The sequence below is a fragment of the Hyla sarda genome, chromosome 2, assembly GCF_029499605.1.
Source record: "Hyla sarda isolate aHylSar1 chromosome 2, aHylSar1.hap1, whole genome shotgun sequence".
NCBI lineage: Eukaryota > Metazoa > Chordata > Amphibia > Anura > Hylidae > Hyla > Hyla sarda.
This window is the reverse complement of record NC_079190.1, coordinates 389,488,045-389,515,823: the sequence shown is the minus strand read 5'-3', so window position 1 is coordinate 389,515,823 and position 27,779 is coordinate 389,488,045. Positions and strand designations below refer to the sequence as shown.

The window sequence follows — 27,779 nt, the reverse complement described above, 5'->3', positions numbered from 1 at the left end:
AATGCCCATATTACAGTAATACCTAAGGAAGGCAAGGACCCCAATTTATGTGCCAGCTACCGCCCCATCTCCTTGTTGAACGTTGACACCAAACTGTTTGCCAAGCTGCTGGCAAATCGCCTGACCACTGTTCTTGGTCCCCTAGTCCACCCTGACCAATCTGGCTTTGTTAAATCGAGGGAAACCAGAGACAATACTGTCAGAGCATACTCTATCATACACCAGGCCAAGACGTCCGGCCAATCATTAATGTTGCTGTCACTTGATGCCGAAAAGGCATTTGACAGGGTGGACTGGGGGTTCATGAAAGCTGTCCTCGGGCAGATAGGACTGGGCCCTTCAATGCTGGGGCGAATCTTGGCCCTATATGATAGCCCCCAGGCGAGGGTGCGAATTAACGGCTCCCTTTCATCCCCCATTCCAATCCGGAACGGTACGAGACAGGGGTGCCCTCTCTCCCCCTTACTTTATGTTCTGTGCATGGAACACCTACTGATTGCCCTAAGATCGAACCCTGCGATTACTGGGTTTCGACAGGGGGTGGAGAGTCACACCTGCTCTGCGTTCGCGGATGATCTGCTCCTTTACGTCGCGGACCCTCTGGTCTCCCTGCCAGCTATATTGCAGACCATAGAGACGTACTCTCACTTTAGTAACCATAAAATCAACCTGACCAAAAGTGTTGCCCTCAATGTGACCCTCCCTGGGGAGTTAGTGACTCGACTTAAGGAAGCCCACCCTTTCAGATGGTCCTCCACATCCATCACTTATCTGGGTGTCCAGGTGCCCGCGAATCTATCGGACTGTTATGCCCTTAACTTTCAGCCCTTACTGTCTACGATTGAGGGGGACTTACGGAGATGGACGAGGGATACCTTTTCGTGGTTGGGTAGAGTGAACATCCTTAAAATGAATGTTCTCCCAAGACTCCTCTACCTATTCCAAACTGTGCCTGTCACCCTACCCCCCGCATTCTTTAAAAAGATAAACAAGCTGTTTAGGGACTTTATCTGGGCAAACAGGCCTTCAAGGATAGCCAGGCAAGTTTTATTGAGAAGTAAGCGGGCGGGAGGCCTGGCGGTCCCGGACAGTCAGGCCTACTACGTAGCAGCCACTCTGGTGAGATTCCTAGACCTCTTTCACGGTCACGCGTCCAAGAGATGGGTGGGATCCGAGCTGGGGACTGGCAAACAACTGGCCGCCTTCCCCTGGTTACCCCCAGATGCCCTATCCTGGGAATCCATCCGCACTCTACCCTGGGTGTTGAGGGAAATGGTCACGACATATAGGCGCTATATAACGAAGACTGAACTGATCATACCGGGTGGCCCCCTGACCCCAGTCGCTGGCAACCCCCTCTTCACTCCTGGTTTACACCGTACTGACTTTTTGGGGATGACAGGACGAGGGTTCCTCCCGATTAACACTTTCTTGGACGGCACGAGACTGAAACCCTATGAGACACTAGTCCCTGAACGCTCCCGTACACCGCTAGTCCAGTGGCAATACCTACAATTAGATCATTTTATCCGGACCATGGGACAGACACTGTTCCTGGCAAGGCCTCTTTCGCCTTTGGAACAGATGTGCGTCTCTGACTCTGCGCCCCTCAGGCCTGTATCACAGATTTATCGCTTAATTATGGATAAGGCTGAGCAATCGCCTCCAAGGTTTGTGGGGGCGTGGGAGTCGGAGCTACGCACGACCTTTGCTCCCTCGGACTGGACGACTGCCTTTACCATGTGTCACCGACTGTCGATATCGTGTAGGGCGCAGGAGACTAACTTCAAATTACTATCCCGGTGGTACAGGGTTCCTTCTACTCTGAATCGCATGTACCCCGCTATACCGGACTTATGTTGGCGTTGCGGCGCACCTGGTGGAACAATGACCCATATTTGGTGGTCGTGCCCCTCACTGACCCGTTTCTGGGAGGTGGTGGTTGCCCGCATCGCCTCCATTACTGGTGTGACATACATGAACCACCCAAAAGCCCTCCTACTTTCCATACTACCCGCCACTAGGAGAACCCCCTCTAGGGCACTAGCACACTTCCTCCTCATGGCTGCGAGAACTGTCATACCCAGACATTGGAAAGACCCTTGCCCCCCGACCATTTCTGAATGGTACAGGGAGATACTCTTCTTATGCCGTATGGAGGAACTGATGGCAGACTCCTCGGGTAGACAAGAAAAATACGCTACGATTTGGCTTCCCTGGCTCACTTTTGTTAACTCACCCCTCTACGCGGCGGATGATGGTATTTGAGGGAGACGTGGTAACCCTCTCGTGGACCGGGGCCGGAGTGTTGGGGTGGTGGCTGCACCCTTACGTAGCGATTCAAGTGAGTACCCGAGTTCTGATGTTTCTCCTCTCTTCTCTTCCAACTCCCCTTACTTTTCCCCTTGTCGTCCTCCCCAGCTCTTTCCCTTTACCCCTTTACTTTATTTTATTTCAATTTTATTTTATTATATCACTGATTTTTTATCTCTTCCTAAACACATAAGGATATAGAGACATGTCTATCGACAGTTTAACTACTTGTTTGTCCTGGTACAGCTTGTTAGTATCCATGGCATTGTATATGGTCTCCAGATGACATTCCTTTCCTGTTGATACTTTGTACCAAATGTTCATTGCCTTATCTTTTTCATGCTGTTTTCCCTATTGACTCCACTGATGGAGATTCTTATTGAGTACTCTAACAATGCTCTTTGCTACTGTTTGTATACTGCTCAATTAATAAAACTCTTCTGAATATAAAAAAAAAAAAAAAAAAGCACAGACGAGTCCTATCAGACAGGAGAGAGGACAGAGGAGTCCTATCAGACAGGAGAGAGGACAGAGGAGTCCTATCAGACAGGAGAGAGGACAGAGGAGTCCTATCAGACAGGAGAGAGGACAAAGGAGTCCTATCAGACAGGAGAGAGGACAGAGGAGTCCTATCAGACAGGAGAGAGGACAGAGGAGTCCTATCAGACAGGAGAGAGGACAGAGGAGTCCTATCAGACAGGAGAGAGGACAGAGGAGTCCTATCAGACAGGAGAGAGGACAGAGGAGTCCTATCAGACAGGAGAGAGCACAGAGGAGTCCTATCAGACAGGAGAGAGCACAGAGGAGTATTATCAGACAGGAGAGAGCACAGAGGAGTATTATCAGAAAGGAGAAAGCACAGAGGAGTGCTATCAGACAGAAGAGAGCACAGAAAATGCTAGTCCATCCTCACTTACTGGACTTTGTCCATACCTCTGCTTCAGCTTGGCAAAGCCATAATTTTATAAGCCATGATTTCTATTATAAGGAAGTGAAATTTCCTTATGAAGTACCGGTACATTACAAGGGATGTGAAAATGATATCGCCCGACGCCCGGGACATGCCGTTTTGGGCGCTGGGCAGGTGGATTCTTCCGGCATTTAGCCCAGCTCTAAATGCCGGAAAAATTTGAAAAATGTGCGCAGCGTTTGTATTGTACCTGCGGCCTCCTTCCTGAAGCGGTGCGCACTATCCGTGACGTCATAGGAAGCGCAGGACGCCGGGACGCATAGGCAGCGGCGTGACGCTGACGTCCCGTGCGGCGCCTGGGATGACGTCACGTGGCCCGCGCATCGCGCATTCCCCGGCCCGCGCATCCCCCGGCCCGCGCATCGCGGACCCCCCGACCCGGGCACCGCGGATTCCCCCGGCCCGCGCACCGTGGATTCCCCCGGCCCGCGCACCGTGGATTCCCCCGGCCCGCGCACCGTGGATTCCCCCGGCCCGCGCACCGTGGATTCCCCCGGCCCGCGCACCGTGGATTCCCCCGGCCCGCGCACCGTGGATTCCCCCGGCCCGCGCATCGTGGATTCCCCCGGCCCGCGCATCGTGGATTCCCCCGGCCCGCGCATCGTGGATTCCCCCGGCCCGCGCATCGTGGATTCCCCCGGCCCGAAAGCAAGGTCCTGCGATCTTTACAGGCAGCAGTAAGTGTAAAATGTCCATAGAGATATTTTTGTAAGGGGGTATACTTGTTTAAATAGGAACCCTACCTGGGTGATCATGTACATCTGGGGGTCTGTACACCAATTGGGAACCCCTATCTCTTTATCAGGTGGGGCTCCAGCTGTTGCAAAACTACAACTCCCAGCATGCTCGGACAGCCAATGGCTGTCTGGGCATGCTGGGAGTTGTAGTTTTGCAACAGCTGGAGGCTTCCTGGTTAGAGAAACAGCGGTATACTGGCTGCACAGTGTTTCCCAAGCAGGGTGCCTCCAGCTGTTGCAAAACGACAACTCCCAGCAACATGTTGGACTATATAGTAGTATATAGTATAGATCAGTGTTTCCCAACCAGGATGCCTCCAGCTGTTGCAAAACTACAACTCCCAGCATGCTCGGACAACCAATGGCACACAGGTCCCAGCACATGGATGCCCTATTATCCTTATGTGCGGGCGGCGGAAATGTAAGTTTATATATAAAAACATACCATTATTCAGTATGAACAGGTATACCGACTAGCCCTAGGGGTCATATATATCTGGGGGCCTGTACACCTATTGGGAACCCCTATCTCATCATCATCGCCCCCCTGCAGCGCGATCGCGGGGGGAGATCCACTATAGAGGTAGCCGGAGGGCTTACCTCTGCTTCCTGCTGTCCCGCTCTGTCAATGATAGATCCTGGCTGGACCAGGCTCTATCAATGGATCACAGAGCACACAGATCAATGGAGTTCAATAGAACTCTATTCATCTGTATGCGGAATCTAATGATTCCTCTTATAAATCTAATAAAGTGTAAAAAAAATTAAAAAATAAAAGTTTTAATAAAAGTTTGAAAGACACACATTAACCCAGTGGTCTTCAAACTGTGGCCCTCCAGATGTTACAAAACTACAATTCCCAGCATGCCACAGTTTGAAGGCTGCATTAACCCCTTCCATGTTAAAAGTTCAAATCACCCCCTTTTCCTATATAAAAACATGTAAACATAATAAAAATAAACATATTTGGTATCGCTTTGTGCGTAATTGTACAACCTATTAAAATATAACATTATGTATCCCGTACGGTAAATGTAAAAAAAATACCAAACCACAGATTTGCAATTTTTATAATATCCCAGAAAAAAAAAGCGATTAAAAAGTCAGATCAATACAAAAATGGTACCGATACAAAAAACAGATTATGGCGCAAAAAATTAGCCCTCATACAGCCTGGTATGCGGAAAAAAATAAAGCTACAGGGGTTAAAAAATGGCAATTAAAAAAATTAGAAAAACTTCAGAATTAGTAAAACATGACGTAAATTATACAAATCTGGTATTGCTGTAATCAGGCGCCTAAAGTATGAAACTAACATGTTACCTCAACCACAAGGTAAACGGCGTAGAAAAGAAAAACACCAAATCTGCAAAATTATCTTTTACTATTTCAATTTCACTTCACCTAATATATATATTTTTGGTTTGGAGAATATGTTATTGAAAAATTTAAAAGGTATCATTATAGTAGGTAGTTATGGCTATTATAGGGCGAGGAGGAAAAAAATTAGAGCGTAAAAGCGAAAATTGGCCCGGACAAGTGGATCGTCATGAGGGACAAGTAGATTTTGCTCCATGTTAGTCCCGAGGACAAGTAGTTTTCTATAAAATTTCCACACCCCTGATATTACAAAGGTTAATGTTTTGCCAAGATGTACAACAAATAACAAGCTTTTGTATCTGACAGTGCCCATTTAAACACTGCCATTTACTGGTTGTCAGACTGGTGGTCATATAACCAAGGTATAGCACTGAATTGCATGGACGCAGCAAAGCTGGGAGAAAACAAATGGCATTACAGGAACACTGGTGGTGAGTGTGCATTATTTGGGTGCAAAAACACTTCAGAGTCAAGGCAAATGTGAAGTGTGTGTGTAGCAAAAAATGGGAACTTCTCATTTTACAAAACCTTAGCAGTTTCTGTGCCAATGTTAACAACAAAATGCTGGCTCTATATAAAAACTATAAAAAAAAAAATGTATTCCATAGTGAGTGGTGTAAAGCGTTCAAAAAACTTGTAAAAGTCTTTGTCACATATATTAAGAAATAAGGCCAGGATAAGGAAGTGCAGCTTTATAGCTATGCATGTGATTTCAAGGTCACCACAGGACCAGAATGTTTTTTCAGAAGTCCTAAAAGATACAATTTTAAACGTGTTATCCAGGGATATATATATGTATATCTCAACTAGCTCCAGAAAGTTAAACAGATTTGTAAATTACTTCTATTAAAAAAGATTAATCCTTTCAGAACTTATGAGCTGCTGAAGTTGAGTTGTTCTTTTCTGTCCAAGTGCTCTCTGACACGAGTCTCGGGAACTGCCCAATTTAGAAGCAAATCCCCATAGCAAACCTCTTCTACTCTGTGCAGTTCCCCAGACAGACAGAGGTGTCAGCAGAGAGCACTGTTGCCAGAAAGAAAAGAACAACTCAACTTCAGCAACTGATAATTATTGAAAGGATTAAGATTTTTTAATAGAAGTAATTTACAAATCTGTTCAACTTTCTGGAGCCAGTTGATATATATATATATATTTTTCCTGGAATACCCCTTTAACTCATTATGGGAACTCTATAGAAATTAGTAATTGGTTCCAAAATAACAAGGCAAAATAAGAAAAAAAAGGAAGACTAAAATTTCAGTAGAAAACTATTACAAATACATCGTCTGAAATAGCTGCTGGAAACTGTAGATCAGGACAGGATGCACAGAGTATCCCAATGTAGTGGTCAAAGAGGCAGCTAAACCTATCACAGGTAAAAAGACATACAGCACATATAGTAATGTAACATACAGTAGAGGGGTGCATCTGCCAGCCAATTCCACATGCTGCAGATGTACACATCTGATTTCACCAACTTTGCTTAGTGGGAAAACCCCTTTAAAGGGGTACTCCGGTGGTCAATGTGTTTTTCTGTTTTTGACTTACCCTATTTGTATTGTTTCATTTCTATTCTAGTTGTTTAGCCTACTCTATTTCCGTTCTTTGTTGTCTTTTTATCCCCTACTTTGTTTTTCTATCTTTGTTTCTATTTCCTGTTTCTTGCTGTGCTGAGAACTACAAATCCCAGCATGCCCCATGCCTTGCTGGTTTGGGGCGGCTCCTTTTTTTTTGTTTGTTTGTTCCGCCCTTTACCCATCCTACTATTTTCCCGGGTCAGCCCCCTTATACACAGCACACTAATATAATCAGCCCTGGTTGGGATACACTGTCATACACACACAAAAGGGACTACAACTCCCAGCACGTGTCATTCAGTAGTCTTCAGTCTGTGGTATAACACCAGCATGCTGCCTCTGTAGTCTCCTGGGGGTTGTAGTTCACCACACCTCTGTAGGGCATACACCTGTGTTTCCCAACCAGGGTGCCTCCAGGTGTTGCAAAACTACAACTCCCAGCATGCCCTGACAGCCTTTGGGCATGCTAGGAGTTGTAGTTTTGCAACAGCTGGAGGTACACTGGTTGGGAATCACTGGTGTAACATGATGTGTATGCTAAATAGGCTAGAACAGTGTTTCCCAACCAGTGTGCCTCCAGCTGTTGCAAATCTACAACTCCCAGCATGCTCAAAGTCTGTCAGGGCATGCTAAGAGTTGTAGTTTTGCAACAGCTGGAGGCACACTGGTTTGTAAACACTAGCATACACACACACACACACACACACAACAGGGACTACAACTCCCAGCATGTGTCATTCAGGAGTCCCCCCCCCCCCGTCCCCCTTCACATATAGGGGGAGATTTATCAAAACCTGTGCAGAGGAAAACTTGCCCAGTTGCCCATAGCAACTAATCAGCTTGCTTCTTTCATTTTTATGAACACCTGTCTGTGAAAAATGAAAGAAGCAATCTGATTGGTTGCTATGGGCAACTGGGCAAGTTTTCCTCTGCACAGGTTTTGATAAATCTCCCCCATAGAGATCATTCCCAGTATGAGATTTATTCCCCTGCAGTCCATACATCCCCAGCCCATGCACCTTCTCATCCTCCCCTTCAGATAACACTTATCTTCTCTGTGAGGTCCTTCTCCTGTGCAGACCTGTGTCCTTAGAATACAGAGCAGGGGGGAGGGGAGGGGCTGTGTACTCTGGATGAGATGAGGGGGCGTGGCTTATTCCTCATGCAGACAGAGAAAAAAAAAAAAGCGCTGTGACATCTTGTCCACAACAGACTCAGAACTGTGGACAACAGTAAAAGAAAACCCTCTGAACTACAGAACTTCCTGCCCAACAAACAGGTAAGAAAAACACACACATGCTGCCAAAACATATAACACATATATATTGCAAAAAACTAAACTTACAAAGAAGATGCCACATAGTCAAAAAAAAATTAACACCGGAGTACCCCTTTAAGTTTCAAATCCAAACATGATTTCTTTAACACTGCATTATACAAAGAAAACTTACATTGTTCTCATTGTCTTCTTCACACATCGATTCATCTGCAAACTGCTGTCCATTCTGTAAAATAAAGTCAGATGTTAGAATTAAATTTTGCGTTTCCCAAAAAATGAATATATTTAAAATTGCAGAACGTAGTGAAGAAGAATTAAACATGTCATTGATAAAAAGGAGGAGTAATCTAGAAATTTCTGTTGCTGAGTTCTATGGGTTGTTTTAAGTTTATGTACCAATCTGTAGCCCTAAGAACATTATACAATATTTTCCAACCAATGAACTAACAATGTTGCCTACCACTGTGGTTCGCCAATGTCTGCATAATTTCACATTTTTTATTATGTTGCTGGAGCTGGTGTAAAATGATAAAAGTGATGCATTTCATCGACCTGACTGCTCAGCTGATAACTGGCTTGGTTACACATGCTCAGTCCCACCACCTAGTTCCTACAGAATGATTTCTGCTATTGTGCAGGCCATTCCTCCCTAGAATCTGCTTCTACTCAGTAGTAATGAATACAGACTTTCTAAGATGAAATAAAAAGAAATGAAGGGGGCGCTGTCACGCCTCCTCTCATAGACTTGCATTGAGGGGGCGCCACGTGACGTCATGAGGGGGCAGGGCTATGACATCACGAGCTCCCGGCGCTGGCTCCAGCGTTCTGAACAATTTGTTCCAAACGCTGAGCAGCAGAGTTCCCCTTTAAGGAATGGTTTAACAGCTCAACATGCGTACTTCAGGTAAATGACAGCACATACTAATAGGGCTGGGCGGTATACCGGTTCATACCGAATGTCCGACGTTCCAGTCCCCAGTGTAAGGCCGACGTAGGTAAGTTAAAGTTTATTTTCTTTATCTTTTGCAGCCCGGGCATAGGGATACAGCGTATAGCAGTGGTCTCCAACCTGCGGACCTCCAGCTGTTGCAAAACTACAACTCCCAGCATGCCCGGACAGCCGTTGGCTGTTCGGGCATGCTGGGAGTTGTAGTTTTGCAACAACTGGAAGGTCCGCAGGTTGGAGACAACTGGCGTAAAGCGAGTTCCAGCGCCAGCGGCCCCCAACAAAGAGGAGGAGGGCAGTGCTTGACATATGTGAGTAGTACTGCGCTGGGCTGATAATTAATTGGGGGGAGCAGAACAGCGCTGGCGGGTAACTTGATTTGGGGGGGTAGCAGAACATTGTTCGCGGGTCACATGATTTTTTTTTTTGGGGGGGGTGTGAAAGAAATACCGTTATATACCGTGGAACCGCCATAAGTTACAAAAATACCGTGATACACATATTTGGTCATACCGCCCAGCTCTACATACTAGTATAGCACAAGTTTCCTAACCATCTTACAGAGGTGGATTAATACAGACCAGGGTATTAGGGAATGAGATAGACCAGAGCTAAGCCAGGAAAATTATACAAAAAAGGCAAATGTCCAATAAATCCTATTGGAAATTGATGGAATTAAAATACAATATACTATTTTAAATACAATAAAAAAAGAAATCAGCAACGGCTGCCCTTTCCTGTTGTCACTTCTGAAAACAGACATGAGACATGCTTACAACATGCTTTTGGGAAAATAGTAACTCAAAGGCTTTCCACAGCATCATCCACAAATAGTGTTGCAGTATAGTGGAAAAATAGTTGCAGTATAGTGGAAAAATTGTGAACAAACAAAAGGTATTATGTAAGCACAAAAGAGACAATTTTCTCTCCACATATCAAAATTCCTAACTTTTTTTTTTTTTAAAGGTTAATGGCACCATTTTTTTTGCTTCATAATGTGTTGACAAATCCTTTTCAATTTTCGTGTGTGTGTGTGCGCGCGTGCGTGTGGGACGGGTGGAAAAGGACTGCCTATACTGTTTTACGGTGGTCAGTAAGGGTACTTATTTTGGCGCCAACATATTTTCACAGGATCGCACTGTGATTAACTAAAGCAGAGATTAACCCTTCACATGCTGTCGTGTGTGTGGAGGGGGACAGTTTTTAAAAATCACTCGCCCCCAACTCCTTTCAAAATAAAGAGAAAAGATTATCAAATTCCTCATGCTGCACAGTCAATGGTATAAACACAAAAAAAATTCTAAACTACAACATTTTTGATCACATCTCAGAAATAAAATGGAACATAAAGTGTTTAAAAATACTACGCAAAGTGGTACCAATAAGAAACTGAAAAATTCCACTGGTTGTTTGAAGAAAGATCCTGGCTTCTAACTTTTTTTTTAAACTGTCTGCTAGATTTTCTAGAAAATGTGTCAATCCCAAATGGTTTACACATAGTATTTGGGTCAGTATTTTTACCAAAACCAGGAGTGGATGCAAAACACTAAAGTGCAAATTGTAAGTTTCTCTACGTTGGTTCTGGTGGGATTTGGTTCTGTGTGCAAATCCCACCAGAATTTTTGTTCACAAAATGTTATATCTGCTCAGATCTTTCTATTATTTAACATTCATATTAGCTAATGGCATATCATTTAAAGGAATACTGCACTGGAATATAACTTATCCTCTAGGGATGTGAATCGCCAAGAATTTGGCGATTCGATTCGAATCGCGATACCAGTGTGGCGATTCGATATATCCCGATATATCGCGATACCGTCTACATCGCGATATATCCCTATTCTGTCTAAAAAACAATGTCTTTTACGCTTTTATTAAAACTATTTTTATTTTATTTTTTTTTGTACACTTTATTAGTCTTTTAGGAATCATTAGATTCCTCAGACAGGCTCTATCAATGACAGAGCCACAGAGAGCATACACATCTCCCTTTAGACGCCGCTGTCAGCTTTGACAGCGGCGATCTAAAGGATTAAAAGCCAGCCGCGGCGATCGCCGCATGCTGGCTATTAGCGGCGGCCCCCGGGTACTGAGAACAGCCGGGGGCTGCAGAGTATGGAGCGGGCAGGAGTCGGGAGCCCGCTCCATACACACTACAGAGCACCGCATGCTGGATATTAGCGGCGGTGATGCATCAGTGGCCCCCGGATACTGAAATCAGCCGGGGGCCCCAGAGTATGGAGCGGGCACGAGTCGGAGCCCACTCCATACATCCAGAGCGCCGCCGCCGTGTCAGATCCGGCTGAAAAAATGTGGAACTTGTATCTCCTGATGCCCGGGACATGCTTTCTGTGCATCAGGAGATGCAAATTCCACATCACTAAAAGAATCGATTCAAAAATATTTTGAATCGATTCAGTATCGGCAAGTGAAAAATCGCGATAATCGCGGGAATCGATTTTTTCTTACATCCCTATTATCCTCTATCCGAAGGATACCCACCACGATCTTCTGTACGGGCCGTGGCAGTCTGCAGGAAGTGCCGTGTCGACCCCCGCAGGAAGCAGCGGCAGACACGCCCCCCCCCCCTCCATGTATCTCCATGGGCCCCAACGGTCGAACCCCCAGCGATCTATAAAACTTATCCCCTATCCTTCGGATAGAGGATAAGTTATATTGCACTACAATATTCCATTAAAGAATATATTTACTATTATATCTGGCCATATCTGTGACCGGACTGTCTTGAAAAAAAAAAAATTCTGCTACATAGGCGAGTGCCTCCTTCTGTTGCTTACGTTTATGTATTTTATGAGGATTTTGAACCAGGCACAAGCAGCGTTCGGGATTGTTAAAATAGTCCACTGCAGTTCACACCCATGGTTGCAGGTAAGAAGCAGTGCCGACTCTACTGTTTCTATATACCATATATTTTGTATAAGGCTAGGTTCACACCACATTTTTGCAATACAGGTCCTGTATCAAGTTTTTGATTAAAAAAAACTGGATTCCTAAAAACCTGACTAAAAACTGTATCAAAATGTGTGTACAAATTTTTATCCGTATAAAGTTGAAAACCGTATACGGTTTGAAAAATTATGTTCGGTTGCATCAGTTTTTTAAAGAAAAAAAAGTATAAGTTTTTAACTTTTCATTCCATTATGAATAAAGTTTCACTTGTTTGATTCAAATTCCAAGAAAAAAAAATGTGCAAAGTCAAAAACCGTATGGTAAAAACTGGATGGAACTGTACGCACATACAGTTCTGTACGGTTCCCATTGACTCCCATGTTAATAAAACACATACGTTTCAATACGGTTTTTCACATGGGGAAAAAAAACTGACAAAAAACCATACAGGATGCAAAACGAACACAACCTGATGCATCTTCTGGCATATGGTTTTCAATGGAGAGTCAATGCATAAGGTTTTCAATACGGTTCCATACGGTTTTCAAATTGAAAATGTATATAGGAACTGTATTGCAAAAACGTGGTGTGAACCCAGCCTAACACTAGAGTTGCATCACATTGAGGCAGTACTTAGCCAATTTTTTTTTTATGTAGCATAGTTAGAAAAGGAATAATATATATATATATATATATATATATATATATATATATATATATATGTCTGTGTGTTTATATAAGACATGGCTCTGAGTTGAGAAGTGCTACTATTTCAAAAAATCACTACAGCACCTATCACTAAAAATCCTCTATTACACCAAATATTCAATTGACTTTGCCTGGGAGTGTATCTAACCAAACAAAACACAATTATAAAAACACTGAAAACACTCATATCTAATATAAAACATTTTTAGAGATGAAATCTGGAAAAAACCTTACTGTTTATATATTATTACCTGCTGATGTAATATCTATATCCATATCTATGTTGTGAAATGTTCCCATAAAATACCCAAAGTCTTCCACATACAAGCTGACCAGATAGGGGACCTCACAACTGCAAAGAGGCTATAGCTGTCAAATATACTCACCAGTTCTTCATATAAATATCTGCAGAACAACATGTCCAAGGACTTCCCTTTTCTGTGTGTGTTCCACTGAATCTCCTGCATTCCTGGGCTGAGCACCACCTCACATGCTTCGCTTAAACACAGTATAAATAACCAAAATGATGCAAGAGCCTGTACAATAATGAAGATGCATATTGATATAGTAGAGAGTAAAGGGTCATCTGTTTCCATGGTAGCCTTCGGGAAAGAAAGAATATAGTCGAAAATAGATCTATTTCCCGGTTGTTTCCCAATGGCAGCAGGAGGTATAAGATTTACCATAGCAATGCGTTAAAAGATGGCAGGAGGTACAAGGTCTGGTATGGTGTTTAAAGGGGTACTCTGGTGGAAAACAATTTACTTTAAATCAACTGGTGCCAGAAAATTGTACAGATTTGTAAATTACTTCTATTAAAAAATCCTAATCCTTCCAGTACTTATCAGCTGCTGTATACTACAGAGAAACTTCTTTTCTTTTTGAATTTCTTTTCTGTCTGACCACAGTGCTCTCTGCTGACACCTTTGTCCATGTCAGAAACTGTCCAGAGCAGCATATGTTTGCTATGGGGATTTGCTCCTGCTCTGGACAGTTCCTGACATGGACAAAGATGTCAGCATAGAGCACTGTGGTTGTTTTCCACCGGAGTACCCCTTTAACCCCTTGCTACAAATGGACATTCATTAACGTCCATCTGCGGCACGACGTGCGTTTAGCAGGTGACCGCGCATCATACCCGGTGGGTCCCGATTGCTATACGCAACTGGGACCCATGGCTAATGCTGGACATCACCGATCGGGCTGATGTCTGGCATTAACCCTTTAGTCGCAGTGATCAAACTTGATCGCCACGTCTAAAATTAAAGTAAACATTGCCGGTTAGTTCAGTGGTGCTGTTCGGGACCGCCGAGGTGAAATCAGGGCGTCCCGAACAGCTTGCAGGATGCGAGGAGGATCCCTACCTGCCTTCTCGCTGTCCAATCGCCGAATGACTGCTCAGTGCCTGAGATCCAGGCAGGAGCAGTCAAGCGGCAGAATCATAGATCAATTTTATCCTATGGGATAACAAAGATCAATGTAAAAAATCAGTGTGTGCAGTGTTATAGCCCCCTATGGGAGCTATAACACTGCAAAAAAAAAAAAAAAAAGTATATAAAGATCACTTAATCCCTTCCCTAATAAAAGTTTGAATCGCCCCCTTTTCCCATTTAAAAAAAAAAAAACAGTGTAAATAAAAATAAACATATGTGGTATCGTCGCGTACGTAAATATCTGAACTATAAAAATATATTGTTAATTAAACCGCACAGTCAATGGCGTACGCGCAAATTAATTCCAAAATCCAAAATAGCATATTTTTGGTCACTTTTTATATCATGAAAAAAATGAATAAAAAGCGATCAAAAAGTCCGATCAATACAAAAATGGTACCGCTAAAAACTTCAGATCACGGCGCAAAAAAAACGCCCTCATACCGCCCTGTACATGGAAAAATAAAAACGTTATAGGGGTCAGATGACAATTTTAAACATAAATTTTCCTGCATTTGGTTATGATTTTTTTTCGACAAAATCCAACCGATATAAGTAGGGTATCATTTTAACCATATGGACCTACAGATGAAAAGATTTCATTTTTGCCGAAAAATGTACTGTGTAGAAATGGAAGCCCCCAAAAGTTACAAAATGGCGTTTTTTCTTCAATTTTGTTGCACCAAATTTTTTTTTGGTTTCGCCATAGCTTTTTCGGTAAAATGACTGATGTCATTACAAAGTAGAATTGGTGGCGCAAAAAATAAGCCATCATATGGATTTTTAGGTGATACATTATTATTTTATGATTTTTAAAAGGTAAGGAGGAAAAAACGAATGCAAAAACAGAAAACGCTCAGTCCTTAAGGGGTTAATGAAAGAATTAGAATGTAATGCATCTCTGCTGGTGGCGTACTGTACTAAGTAAAGTTTTATGTTGCCACTATATTAACTGGTATTTAGCTTTCCTTTTCTATAGAAATCAGCTCTACAATAGACATCAGTGTTTCCCAACCAGAGTGCCTTCTGCTGTTGCAAGACTATAACTCCCAGCATGCCCAGACAGACTTAGTTTTGTAACAGCTGGAGGCACCCTGATTGGGAAACACTGATCTACATTTACATATAGAAAAGTGTCATCAGGTTTACACATCCCTACTGAACAGATGGATGTTCCGGTGAGCATGAGTGCCTCACATGATAACATACTCTGCTCTGATAGGATGAAAACAGCGATTAAGGCCCAGCAATCACCCATAGGAAGTTATGCCTTCTGATAGTGATCAGACTATAAAGCATTTATGTAGGTCAGATAGTGATCGGCAATTACGGTTTCAATTCCACACTTCAGTCACATGTCATATTTCTTCACATCCTTCCTCTGGAGGACCTGTCCTGCCCTGCATTACTAAGTCAAAACACTGATTTAAATGTGCAAGCGTGTAACGCTTCATTTGCCCTGCGGTTGGCGCTGTATGGAAATTGCACACTTCACCACAGCTTACAGCTGAATACTGGAGGTCTCGGCAGGACGACACTTTCAGATACATGAATTGACATGGGATGCTAAAAAGTAGGAATTGTGAAGAATCCCTTTAACTTTTTCTCTGGTTAAGTTTTGATAAATCTCCGCCCATCTTTTTAAAAGCTTTTTCAGCTATGAGAAGCGTCAATGGCATAAAAAATGTCTCTTCAATGCCACTTTTCTCATTATATTTTGGGTCCACATGAAGTAATAGTATGGTGATTAGTAATGGAATGGTGAATAGTATTGTGCAAGATAAAAACCCGTAAAAACCCAAGGGCAGGGTAAAGAATAGATATTACAGTCCTGACCTCAGTATCTGAGAAAAGGGATTTAGGGGGTCATAATTTAGGAGACTTAAAGGAAAACTGTCAGCCAGTTCACCCACACTAAACCCAATATACTGTGGGTAAACTGGAGTCCATGGTCATCCGGACGTGAGAGCTGTGTAAAATTTTCAGTCACATGCGCTGCGCTCAGGGGGCACGTGACTCCATGTCACTAGGACGTGGGGTTGAAGAAAATGAATATGCAAACAATGGGGGCGGGTTTAGGCCCCTTCCTCCTGGACCAAAAGTGAGACGGACGGCAGGGGACCCGCCTTCAAAGCACCACTGAGAAGACCGAAAACACAACTTTAGCGGGGGAGAACTCAGCGGCTAGGGCACACAAAAAGTAAGTGAACCCTTTATGGACTCGAGTTCACCCACACTATCGCCCAGTATATTGAGTTTAGTGTGGGTGAACTGGCTGACAGTTTAGGTAGGAAGACAATGTAATAGAGCAGCAGAAAATGCTAGCAGAATGCTTGGATGTATAGGGAGAGGTATAAGCAGTAGAAAGAGAGAAGTGCTCATGCTGCTGTACAGAACACTGGTGAGACCTCACTTGGAGTATTGTGCGCAGTACTGGAGGCCGTATCTCCAGAAGGATAAAAATATATTGGAGAGAGTTCAGAGAAGAGTTACTAAACTAGTACATGGATTGCAGGATACAACTTACCAGGAAAGGTTAAAGGACCTTAACATGTATAGAAGAAAGTTGAGACAGAGGGGATATGATAGAGACTTTTAAAAACTTATAAAGGGAATTAACACTGTAGAGAAGAAGAGAATGTTTAAAAAAAATGAAAAACTACCACAAGAGCACATAGTTTTATATCAGAAGGGAAAAGTTTTATGCTGTAATATCAGGAAATTTTACTTTACTGAGAGAGAAGTGGATGCATGGATTAGCCTTCCTGAAGAAGTGGTAGCTGCAAATACAGTGAAGGCATTTAAAGGGGTGTTCCAGGAAAAAACCTTTTTTTTTTTTTTTTTATCTAACATCAACTGGCTCCAGAAAGTTAAACAGATTTGAGATTACTTCTATAAAAAAAATCTTAATCCTTTCAATAATTATCAGCTGCTGAAGTTGAGTTGTTCTTTTCTGTCTGGCAACAGTGCTCTCTGCTGACATCTCTGCTGTCTCATAAACTGCACAGAGTAGAATAGGTTTTCTATGGGGATTTGCTTCTAATCTGGACAGTTCCCTAGACACGTGTCATCAGAGAGCACTTAGAGAAAAACAACAACTTCAGCAGCTCATAAGTAGTGAAAGGATTAAGATTTATTAATGGAAGTAATTTACAAATCTGTTTAACTTTCTGGAGCCAGATGACATATAAAAAAAGTTTTTTCCTGGAATACCCATTTAAGCATGTATGGGATAAGCATAAGGCTATCCTTCATTTAAGATAGGGACAAGGATATAGTGATAGTATATTAATAGTATTCAGAATATTGGGCAGACTACATGGGCCAAATGGTTCTGATCTGCCGACACATTCTATATGTTTCTATGTGATAGTATGCACATATCCCATATTTTAGACAATTCAGAATAAATCATAAATTGCCTTCAAGAACAGTCATTTCCTTATTCAACTCTCCCCATCACATTCTTTGAGGTGAATTAATTATTTTGTTTGTTTGCAAATGCTGTTTTGCGCAAAAAAAAAATTGTATCTCAATAGATTTTTGGAAAACTGACTTGGTAGATATTTTTTTTACTGGCTGTACATGCAGTGGTCAGCAGTTTGTGAAGTGGGGATTTCACAAATATACCACACAAAGCACAAAACAATATGCAAATCTACACCAGCCCAAGAAGAGCTCTAGAAAAATGCTTTTTTTTAAAAAGATGTTTTTATACTCACAGTCTACTTTAGTGCACTTGTACAAAATTTACAACACATCCTGCAAACTTTTAATACATTTCCCTCAACGCAAAAGTAACTATACCCAAGGACCAATGATAACCCTCCCCCAATAAGACAAGAGTTTCATGCAGTCAATGATAAGCATACGGACTTTCCACATTCCTTTCTTTTATTTTGCATTCCTCTCTTGATTCATTCATTCATTCCTAGCTTAAAATGTAAATGTCATCTCAGAAATCTTACACATTTCACAGTGACAAGTCACCATGAGTATGTAAACATGTGTATGAATTGTCATAAGCCATGCAATGCTCCAAAATGTTTGCAAAGTAGCCCTAGAGAAAGAAAAGAGATTGCTTTTCACGGCCACCTATTAGTATCCTTTGGGGTACTCCGCTGCTCAGCGTTTAGAATAAACTGTTCCGAACGCTGGAGCCGATGCCGGGAGCTCATGACGTCATAAACCCGCCCCCTCGTAACATCAAACCCTCCCCCTCATGACATCACACCCCGCCTCCTCAATGCAAGTCTATGGGAGGAGGCATGACGGCTGTCACGCCTCCTCCCATAGACTTGCATTGAGGGGGCGGGGCGTGACATCATGAAGGTGTGTTGCTATGACATAACGAGGGGGCGAGGCAGCGCAGTACCTCTTTAATTCTTAACCCCTTAAGGACCAGGCCATTTTACACCTTAGGACCAGAGCGTTTTTTGAACATCTGACCACTGTCACTTTAAGCATTAATAACTCTAAGACGCTTTTACCTATCATTCTGATTCCAAGATTGTTTTTTCGTGACATATTCTACTTTATGTTATTGGTAAAATTTTGTCGATACTTGCATAGTTTCTTAGTGAAAAATTCCAAAATTTGATGAAAAAATTGAAAATTTTGCATTTTTCTAACTTTGAAGCTCTCTGCTTGTAAGGAAAATGGATATTCCAAATAATTTTTTTTTTATTCACATATACAATATGTCTACTTTATGTTTGCATCATAAAATTTACGATTTTTTACTTTTGGAAGACACCAGAGGGCTTCAAAGTTCAGCAGCAATTTTCCAACAAGGAATAAAGTGAGCCTTAATACCCCACAGGTGTTTCACGACTTTTGCATATGTAAAAAAATGTTAAAAAAATTTCACTAAAATGTGTGTTTCCACCCAAATTTCACATGTATGCAAGGGTTAATAGCAGAAAATACCCCCCAAAATTTGTAACCCCATCTCTTCTGAGTATGGAGGTACCCCATAAGTTGACCTGAAGTGCACTACGGGCGAACTACAATGCTCAGAAGAGAAGGAGTCATATTTGGCTTTTTGAGAGCAAATTTTGCTCGGGGGCATGTCGCATTTAGGAAGCCCCTATGGTGCCAGGACAGCAAAAAATACCCACATGGCATACCATTTTGGAAACTAGACCCCTTGAGGAACGTAACAAGGAATAAAGTGAGCCTTAATACCCCACAGGGGTTTCACGACTTTTGCATACGTAAAAAAAAAAAAATTTTCACTAAAATGTGTGTTTCCCCCCCAAATTTCACATTTTTGCAAGGGTTAATAGCAGAAAATACCCCCCAAAATTTGTAACTCCATCTCTTCTGAGTATGGAGGTACCCCATAAATTGACCTGAAGCGCACTACGGGCGAACTACAATGCTCAGAAGAGAGGGAGTCATATTTGGCTTTTTGAGAGCAAATTTTGCTCGGGGGGCATGTCGCATTTAGGAAGCCCATATGGTGCCAGGACAGCAAAATAACCCCCACATGGCATACCATTATGGAAACTAGACCCCTTGAGGAACGTAACAAGGGGTACAGTGAGCATTTACCCCCCACTGGTGTCTGTCAGATCTTTGGAACAGTGGGCTGTACAAAATTTTTAATTTGCGCAGCCCACTGTTCCAAAGATCTGTCAGACACCAGTGGGGTGTAAATTCTCACTGCACCCCTCATTACATTCCGTGAGGGGTGTAGTTTCCGAAATGGGGTCACATGTGAGGTTTCGTTTTTTTTGCGTTTGTCAAAACCGCTGTAACAATCAGCCAGCCCTGTGCAAATCACCTCAAATGTACATGGCGCACTCTCCCTTCTGGGCCTTGTTGTGCGCCCCCAGAGCACTTTGCGCCCACATATGGGGTATCTCCGTAGTCGGGAGAAATTGCATTACAAATTTTGGGGGGCGTTTTTCCCTTTTACCTCTTGTCAAAATGAAAAGTATGGGGCAACACCAGCATGTTAGTGTAAAAATTTTTTTTTTACACTAACATGCTGGTGTAGACCCCAACTTCACCTTTTCATGAGGGGTGAAAGGAGAAAAAGCCCCCCAAAATTTGTTGTGCAATTTCTCCCGAGTACGGCGATACCCCATATGTGGCCCTAAACTGTTGCCTTGAAATACGACAGGGCTCCAAAGTGAGAGCGCCATGCGCATTTGAGGCCTAAATTAGGGACTTGCATAGGGGTGGACATAGGGGTATTCTACGCCAGTGATTCCCAAACAGGGTGCCTCCAGCTGTTGCAAAACTCCCAGCATGCCTGGACAGTCAACGGCTGTCCGGCAATACTGGGAGTTGTTGTTTTGCAACAGCTGGAGGCTCCATTTTGGAAACAGTGGCGTACCAGACGTTTTTCATTTTTATTGGGATGGGGGGGCTGTGTAGGGGTATGTGTATATGTAGTGTTTTTTTACTTTTTATTTTATTTTGTGTTAGTGTAGTGTAGTGTTTTTAGGGTACAGTCACATGGGCGGGGGGTTACAGCGAGTTTGAGCTGCCGCGCAAAATTTGCTGCATCGCAAACTTGCAGCCTGATACTCACTGTAAGCCCCTGCCCATGTGAATGTACCCTGTACATTCACAGGGGGGGGGGGGGGACCTCCAGCTGTTGCAAAACTACAACTCCCAGCATGCACAGTCTATCAGTGCATGCTGGTAGTTATAGTTTTGCAACAGCTGGAGGCACACGGGTTGGGAAACAATGAGTTAGGAAACAGACAATGTTTCCCAACCAGTGTGCCTCCTGTTGTTGCAAAACCACAACTCCCAGCATTCTCAGGCATGCTGGGAGTAGTAGTTCGGCAACATCTTTAGAGCCAGATGTTGCCGAACTACAACTCCCAGCATGCTTGGAGTTGTAGTTTTGCAACATCTGGAGGACTACAGTTTGCAGACCACTAATACAGTGGTTCCCAATCTGTGCCCTTCCAGATGTTGCAAAACTACAACTCCCAGTATGCCAAAACTGTCCAGGCATGCTGGGAGTTGTAGTTCTGCAACATCTGAAGGGCCAGATGTTGCCGAACTACAACTCCCAGCATGCTTGGAGTTGTAGTTTTGCAACATCTGGAGGACTACAGTTTGCAGACCACTAATACAGTGGTTCCCAATCTGTGCCCTTCCAGATGTTGCAAAACTACAACTCCCAGTATGCCAAAACTGTCCAGGCATGCTGGGAGTTGTAGTTCTGCAACATCTGAAGGGCCAGATGTTACAGAACTACAACTCCCAGCATGCCTGGACAGTAAGGGCATGCTGAGGATGTGTAGTTTTGCAACATCTGGAAGGGCACAGTGGTCCCAAAACTGTGGACCTCCAGATGTTGCAAAACTGCAACTCCCAGCATGCCCAGATGCCAAGGGCTGTCTGGGCATGCTGGGAGTTGTAGTTTACAGGGTCCCATTACAGCAATGCATGTCGCTTTACGGCGACGTGCATTGCTGTAAAGGGCCCGACCGCGGCTGAAGATCTACTCACCTGTCGCCGCTGCCGCCGTCTCCGCCGCCAGGATCCGGGTCTTCAGGGACGAGGTAAGTACCGGGGGCCGGTCCCCAGCACTCCCCCGTCCCCCGCCGCGTCCTCCGGTCTTCCTCCCGTCCTCTCCGGACTTTCAGGGGCCGGGCAGGACGGGAGGAAGTAACCGCCCCCCCCCCTGCGATTGGTCGGTTAACTAACCGACCGATCGCAGGGTATAGGAGGAGGTGACAGGCTTGCCACCCCGCTCCTATACGTTAGCATGGTCCTGGCTGTCTGTGACAGCCGGGATCATGCGAAATTACCGGGCGGTCGGGTCCCAGAGACCCGATCAGCCCGGTATCGCCGCAGATCGCAAGGGCGATTTCCCTTGCGATTTGGGGCGATCGCCGACATGGGGGGCCTACATGGCCCCCCTCGGCGTTTGCCCTGGATGCCTGCTGAAGGATTTCAGCAGGCATCTGGTTCCGATCTCTGCCCGGCGCGCGGCAGAGACCGGAAAAGGCCATGACGTTGTGGAACGTCATTGGTCCTTAAAGCCCAGGGTGCCATGACGTTCCACAACGTCATTGGTCCTTAAGAGGTTAAAGAGCCTTGAAACACGACTGCACATTGTATACCAAGTCAGAATCTCTCCTAAAAGGAGACTTGCCTACCTGTATTAAACAGTTTTAGAGTTCCTGACCCTTGTCAGTACAGAGCAGGGTGCTGGCTGGCTAGGTGAGTGCTCTTTCAAATGAGACTAAAAGGGGCTGTATTTCTCCTTGAGGAGACCACCAAAGTGGCATTAAGAGTTTTATAAGCCATGCAATGCTCCATTGGAGATAAAAAAGCATGCAAAGTCCCGAAACAGCTGTTTAAAGGGGTACTCTGTTTTTATTTTATTTTTTTTCAATAAACTGGTGTCAGAAAGTTAAACAAATTTGTAAATTACTTCTACTAAAAAATCTTAATCCTTCCAGTACTTATTAGCTGCTGAATACTACAGAGGAAATGCTTTTCTTTTTGGAACACAGAGCTTTCTGCTGACATCACGAGCACAGTGCTCTCTGCTGACATCTCTGTCCATTTTAGGAACTGTCCAGAGCAGCATATGTTTGCTATGGAGATTTTCTCCTACTCAGGACAGTTCCTAAAATGGACAGAGATGTCAGCAGAGAGCACTGTGCTCGTGATGTCAGCAGAGAGCTCTGTGTTCCAAAAAGAAAACCGTTTCCTCTGTAGTATTCAGCAGCTAATAAGTACTGGAAGGATTAAGATTTTTTTAATAGAAGTCATTTACAAATCTGTTTAACTTTCTGGCACCAGTTGATTTAAAAAATAAAATAAAAAATCCATCGGAGTACCAATCCATAATGCAAAAGTCATTCCTTTCCAAGGAAAGCTGAACATATTCATTTCAATGATTAGTGAGGGTCTCCGAAGCAGATTTACCACTGCTGTCACTATCACAAGTCTAAAGGTTTCTAAAATGACAGTAACACTAGAGAAAATGTTCTCTCTATATATTTTTAGTCAGATATTATAAATATATATATTTTTTTGCATACAACTCTCCCACGATCAGTCAGACATCTAAGAGTATGCTTCTTTTAACATGGCCATTAGAAGTAGTAGTTTCTCAATTTCATGTATCTAAAGTATAATTCTAGTAGTGAAACTTTCCAACACTTTCTAATATATTTTCCATTCATCATTTTAAAGAAAGATCTCTGCTTGCTGGGAACATGTTTGTTTTCTGGTGTAAATCTAACCCTTAAAGAGGTACTCCGGTGCTTACACATCTTATCCCCTATCCAAAGGATAGGGGATAAGATGCCTGTTCGCGGAAGTCGCACAGCTGGGGACGCCCGTGATCATGCACGCGGCACCCCGTTTGTAATCAGTCCCCGGAGCGTATTCGCTCCGGGTCCGATTATGGTCGACCGCAGGGCCGGCGGCATGTGACGTCATGCCTCCGCCCCTCAATGCAAGCCTACGGGAGGGGGTGTGATAGCTATCACGCCCCCTCCCGTAGGCTTGCATTGAGGGGCGGAGCGTGACGTCACACGGGGGCGGAGGCGTGACGTCACACACCGCCGGCGCTGCGGTCGACCGCAATCAGACCAGGATTAAAAACGGGGTGCCGCGTGCAAGATCACAGGCGTCCCCAGCTGCGGGACTCCGGCGATCAGGCAACTTATAAGATGTGTAAGCACCGGAGTATCCCTTTAAGCCAGTCAGAACCTCTAGCAATGTGATGGAGCCTGCGACTACTATTTCTGGATTTCTAGACTTCTAGTTTGGCACACGCGAGGACTATTTAGAACCTGGATCACTAAAGGGGTTTATCTACATTTGGTTCAGTAAAGCTATTGTAATTCTGTATGAGTGTTGATGCAGTAATACAGAACTTATAATGGAGCTTCATTATAGCATTGTGAAACTGGCCTAAAAGGTCTTATAGAGGCTGCATGAAAATCTCATGTACATTAGATGATCGGGCAACTCAATGCCTTCCCAAAGACCAGTGATCTCTAACCTGCGGACCTCCAGATGTTGCAAAACTACAACTCCCAGCATGCCCGTACAGCCAACGGCTGTACAGGCATGCTGGGAGTTGTAGTTTTGCAACATCTGGAGGTCTGCAGGTTGAAGACCACTGCTATAGACCCATGTTTCCCAACCAGGGTGCCTCCAGCTGTTGCAAAACTACAACTTTCAGCATGCTGGGAGTTGTAGTTTTGCAACAGCTGGAGGCTGCCTAACTGGGAAACACTGGTCTATAAGAATGTAGCCCTATCCTAGGTAGTGTATCACTGTCCCCATTGCTCTGTGGAAATGCGTGGGTTAAATAAATATCCTGCACCTAAATTCTAGGACCTACTTTCTACATTTAGAGCCTATCTGAGCAGACAATAGGCCCTATAGCTGAAACGCAGACTCTGGTTTCTCCCAAACCTAGCACAATTCTGTTCATTCCTAACAAACCCTTGGAGTCTGTGACATTCTCAGGAGTCAGCCCGAGCATTTACAACCTACTGCCGGCTCCTCCAAACAAATACCTACAGACTACAGCTGCTGTAAACAATTTCGCATCCCGCAGTTTTAGACATTGTTCACACATCAAATCATTTCAGGCACAGCATTCTCTACAGATAGGCTGCTGTCGGCTCCACTGTGAACACCGCTCAAAATCCTGCGACATAAATACATATCAGAATATGTGGCAATCAAAGTCATTTCTGCTGATCATTTACCACTGAATTCAATCAAGGGTATATTCACACGTACAGTATCCTGCACAGATTTGATGCTGTAGATTTAACCCCTTCCAGCAAATGGACATACATGTACGTCCACTGCGGGCTCCCGCTGAATGACGCGCACTCTCCTGGTGGGTTCATGGCTAATGCCGGACAATGCTGATCGGGCTGATGTCCGGCATTAACCTTTTAGACGCCGCGATCAAAGTTGATTGCTGTTGAGCGCCATTTAAAATCGGTTAGTTCCATTCCCGGCTAGCTCAGTGGTCTGATCGGGACTGCAGTGGCATCCCGATCGGCGGAGGACACGGGGGGGGGTGACTTACATTCCTCTCCGCCGTGCGATTGGTGCTCCAGCCTTGCGTTCAGCTATGCTAGGCTGAAGCAATGGAGCACCGATAACACTGATTACTGCTCTCCTATGGAGAAGCATTGATCAGTGTATGCAATCTAAAGATTGCATGTTATAGTACCCTATGGGGACTAAAAATAAGTGTAAACATTATTATTTTTTTTTTATAAATATGCATTAACCCCCTAAGGACGCAGGACGTAAATGTACGTCCTGGTGCGGTGGTACTTAACGCACCAGGACGTACATTTACGTCCTGTGCATAACCGCGGGCATCAGAGCGATGCCCGTGTCATGCGCGGCTGATCCCGGCTGCTGATCGCAGCCAGGGACCCGCCGGCAATGGCCGACGCCCGCAATCTCGCGGGCGTCCGCCATTAACCCCTCAGATGCCGGGATCAATACAGATCCCGGCATCTGCGGCAGTACGCATTTTCAATGAATGATCTGATCGCCCGCAGCGCTGCTGCGGGGATCCGATCATTCAGAACGCCGCACGGAGGTCCCCTCACCTTTCTCCTTCCGGCTCCCGACGTCTTCTGCTCTGGTCTGAGATCAAGCAGGCCAGAACAGAAGATGACCGATAACACTGATCTGTTCTATGTCCTATACATAGAACAGATCAGTATTAGCAATCATGGGATTGCTATGAATAGTCCCCTATGGGGACTATTCAAGTGTAAAAAAAAATGTAAAAAAATGTAAAAGAAAAAAGAAAAGTGAAAAATCCCCTCCCCCAATAAAAAAGTAAAACGTCAGTTTTTTCCTATTTTACCCCCAAAAAGCGTAAAAAATTAAATTAATAGACACATTTGGTATCGCCGCGTGCGTAAATGTCCGAACTATTAAAATAAAATGTTAATGATCTCGTACGGTGAACGACGTGAACGTAAAAAAAAAAAAAAAATCCAAAATTGCTACTTTTTTAATACATTTTAATTAAAAAAAATTATAAAAAATGTATTAAAAGTTTTTTATATGCAAATGTGGTATCAAAAAAAAAGTACAGATTATGGCGCAAAAATGAGCCCTCATACCGCCGCTTACACAGAAAAATAAAAAAGTTAGAGGTCATCAAAATAAAGGGATTATAAATGTACTAATTTGGTTAAAAAGTTTGTGATTTTTGTAAAGCACAACAATAATATAAAAGTATGTAACAATGGGTATCATTTTAATCGTATTGACCCTCAGAATAAAGAACACATGTCATTTTTACCGTAAATTGTACGCCGTGAAAACGAAACCTTCCAAAATTAGCCAAATTGCGTTTTTCTTTTTAATTTCCCCACAAAAATAGTGTTTTTTGGTTGCGCCATACATTTTATGATATAATGAGTTATGTCATCACAAAGGACAACTGGTCGTGCAAAAAACAAGCCCTCATACTAGTCTGTGGATGAAAATATAAAAGAGTTATGATTTTTAGAAGGCGAGGAGGAAAAAGTCCTTAAGGCCAAAATGGGCTGAGTCCTTAAGGGGTTAAAGGGGGTACTTTTTTTTTTTTTTTAAATCAACTGTGCCAGAAAGTTAAACAGATTTGTAAATTACTTCTATTAAAAAATCTTAATCCTTCCTGTACTTATTAGCTGTGAATACTACAGCGGAAATTATTTTCTTTTTCGAAACACAGAACTGTCTGCTGACATCACACGGACAGTGCTCTCTGCTGACATCTCTGTCCATTTTAGGAACTGTCCAGAACAGCATATGTTTGCAATGGGGATTTCCTTTTACCCTGGACAGTTCCTAAAATGGACAGAGATGTCAGCAGAGAGCACTGTGCTCATGATGTCAGCAGACAGCTCTGTTTATCAAACGGAAAAGAATTTCCACTGTAGTATTCAGCAGCTAATAAGTACAGGAAGGATTAAGATTTTTTAATAGAAGTAATTTACAAATCTGTTTAACTTTCTGGCACCAGTTGATTTAAAAAAAAAAAAAAAAGTTTTTCACTGGAGTACCCCTTTAACCCCTTCAATAATAAAATAAAAATGGTCCCGATAAAAACGTCAGATCATGGTGCAAAAAATTAGCCCTGATACATTCCTATATACGGAAAAATAAAAGTTATAGAGGTCAGAATACGACAATTATAAAGATAGAAATTTTGGTGCATGAAGTTATAATATTATTTAAGTAGTAAAATAAAATAAAATCTATATAAATTAGGTATCCTTGTAACCATATAGACCTACAGAATAAAGATAAGGTAATTTGTACTGAAAAGTGCACTGCATATAATCGGAAGCCCCCAAAATTAACAAAATGGTGTTTTTTTTTCAATTCTGCCCCACAAATATTTTTTTTCTGGCTTTGCTGTAGATTTTGTAAAATGGTGAAATGATTAATGGTATTACAAAGTAAAATTGGCAGTGCAAAAAACAAACCCTCATATGGGTCTGTAGGTGAAAAATTTAAAGTGTTATGATTTTTAGAAGGTGAGGAGG

The 27,779-nt window shown here is 43.3% G+C and overlaps 1 protein-coding gene across 2 annotated transcripts in view; it reads right to left on the bottom strand.

The window, feature by feature from the left end:
* The window catches only part of RPS6KA3 (ribosomal protein S6 kinase A3), a 164,160-nt gene that overhangs the window by 119,800 nt on the left and 16,581 nt on the right, over positions 1–27,779 (bottom strand). For both annotated transcript variants that reach the window (XM_056558619.1, XM_056558618.1), the window contains exon 2: positions 8,429–8,482. In XM_056558619.1, the coding sequence (XP_056414594.1) occupies positions 8,429–8,455 (27 nt within the window). In that variant the 5' untranslated portion in view covers positions 8,456–8,482. The remainder of the gene's footprint in view (positions 1–8,428; positions 8,483–27,779) is intronic.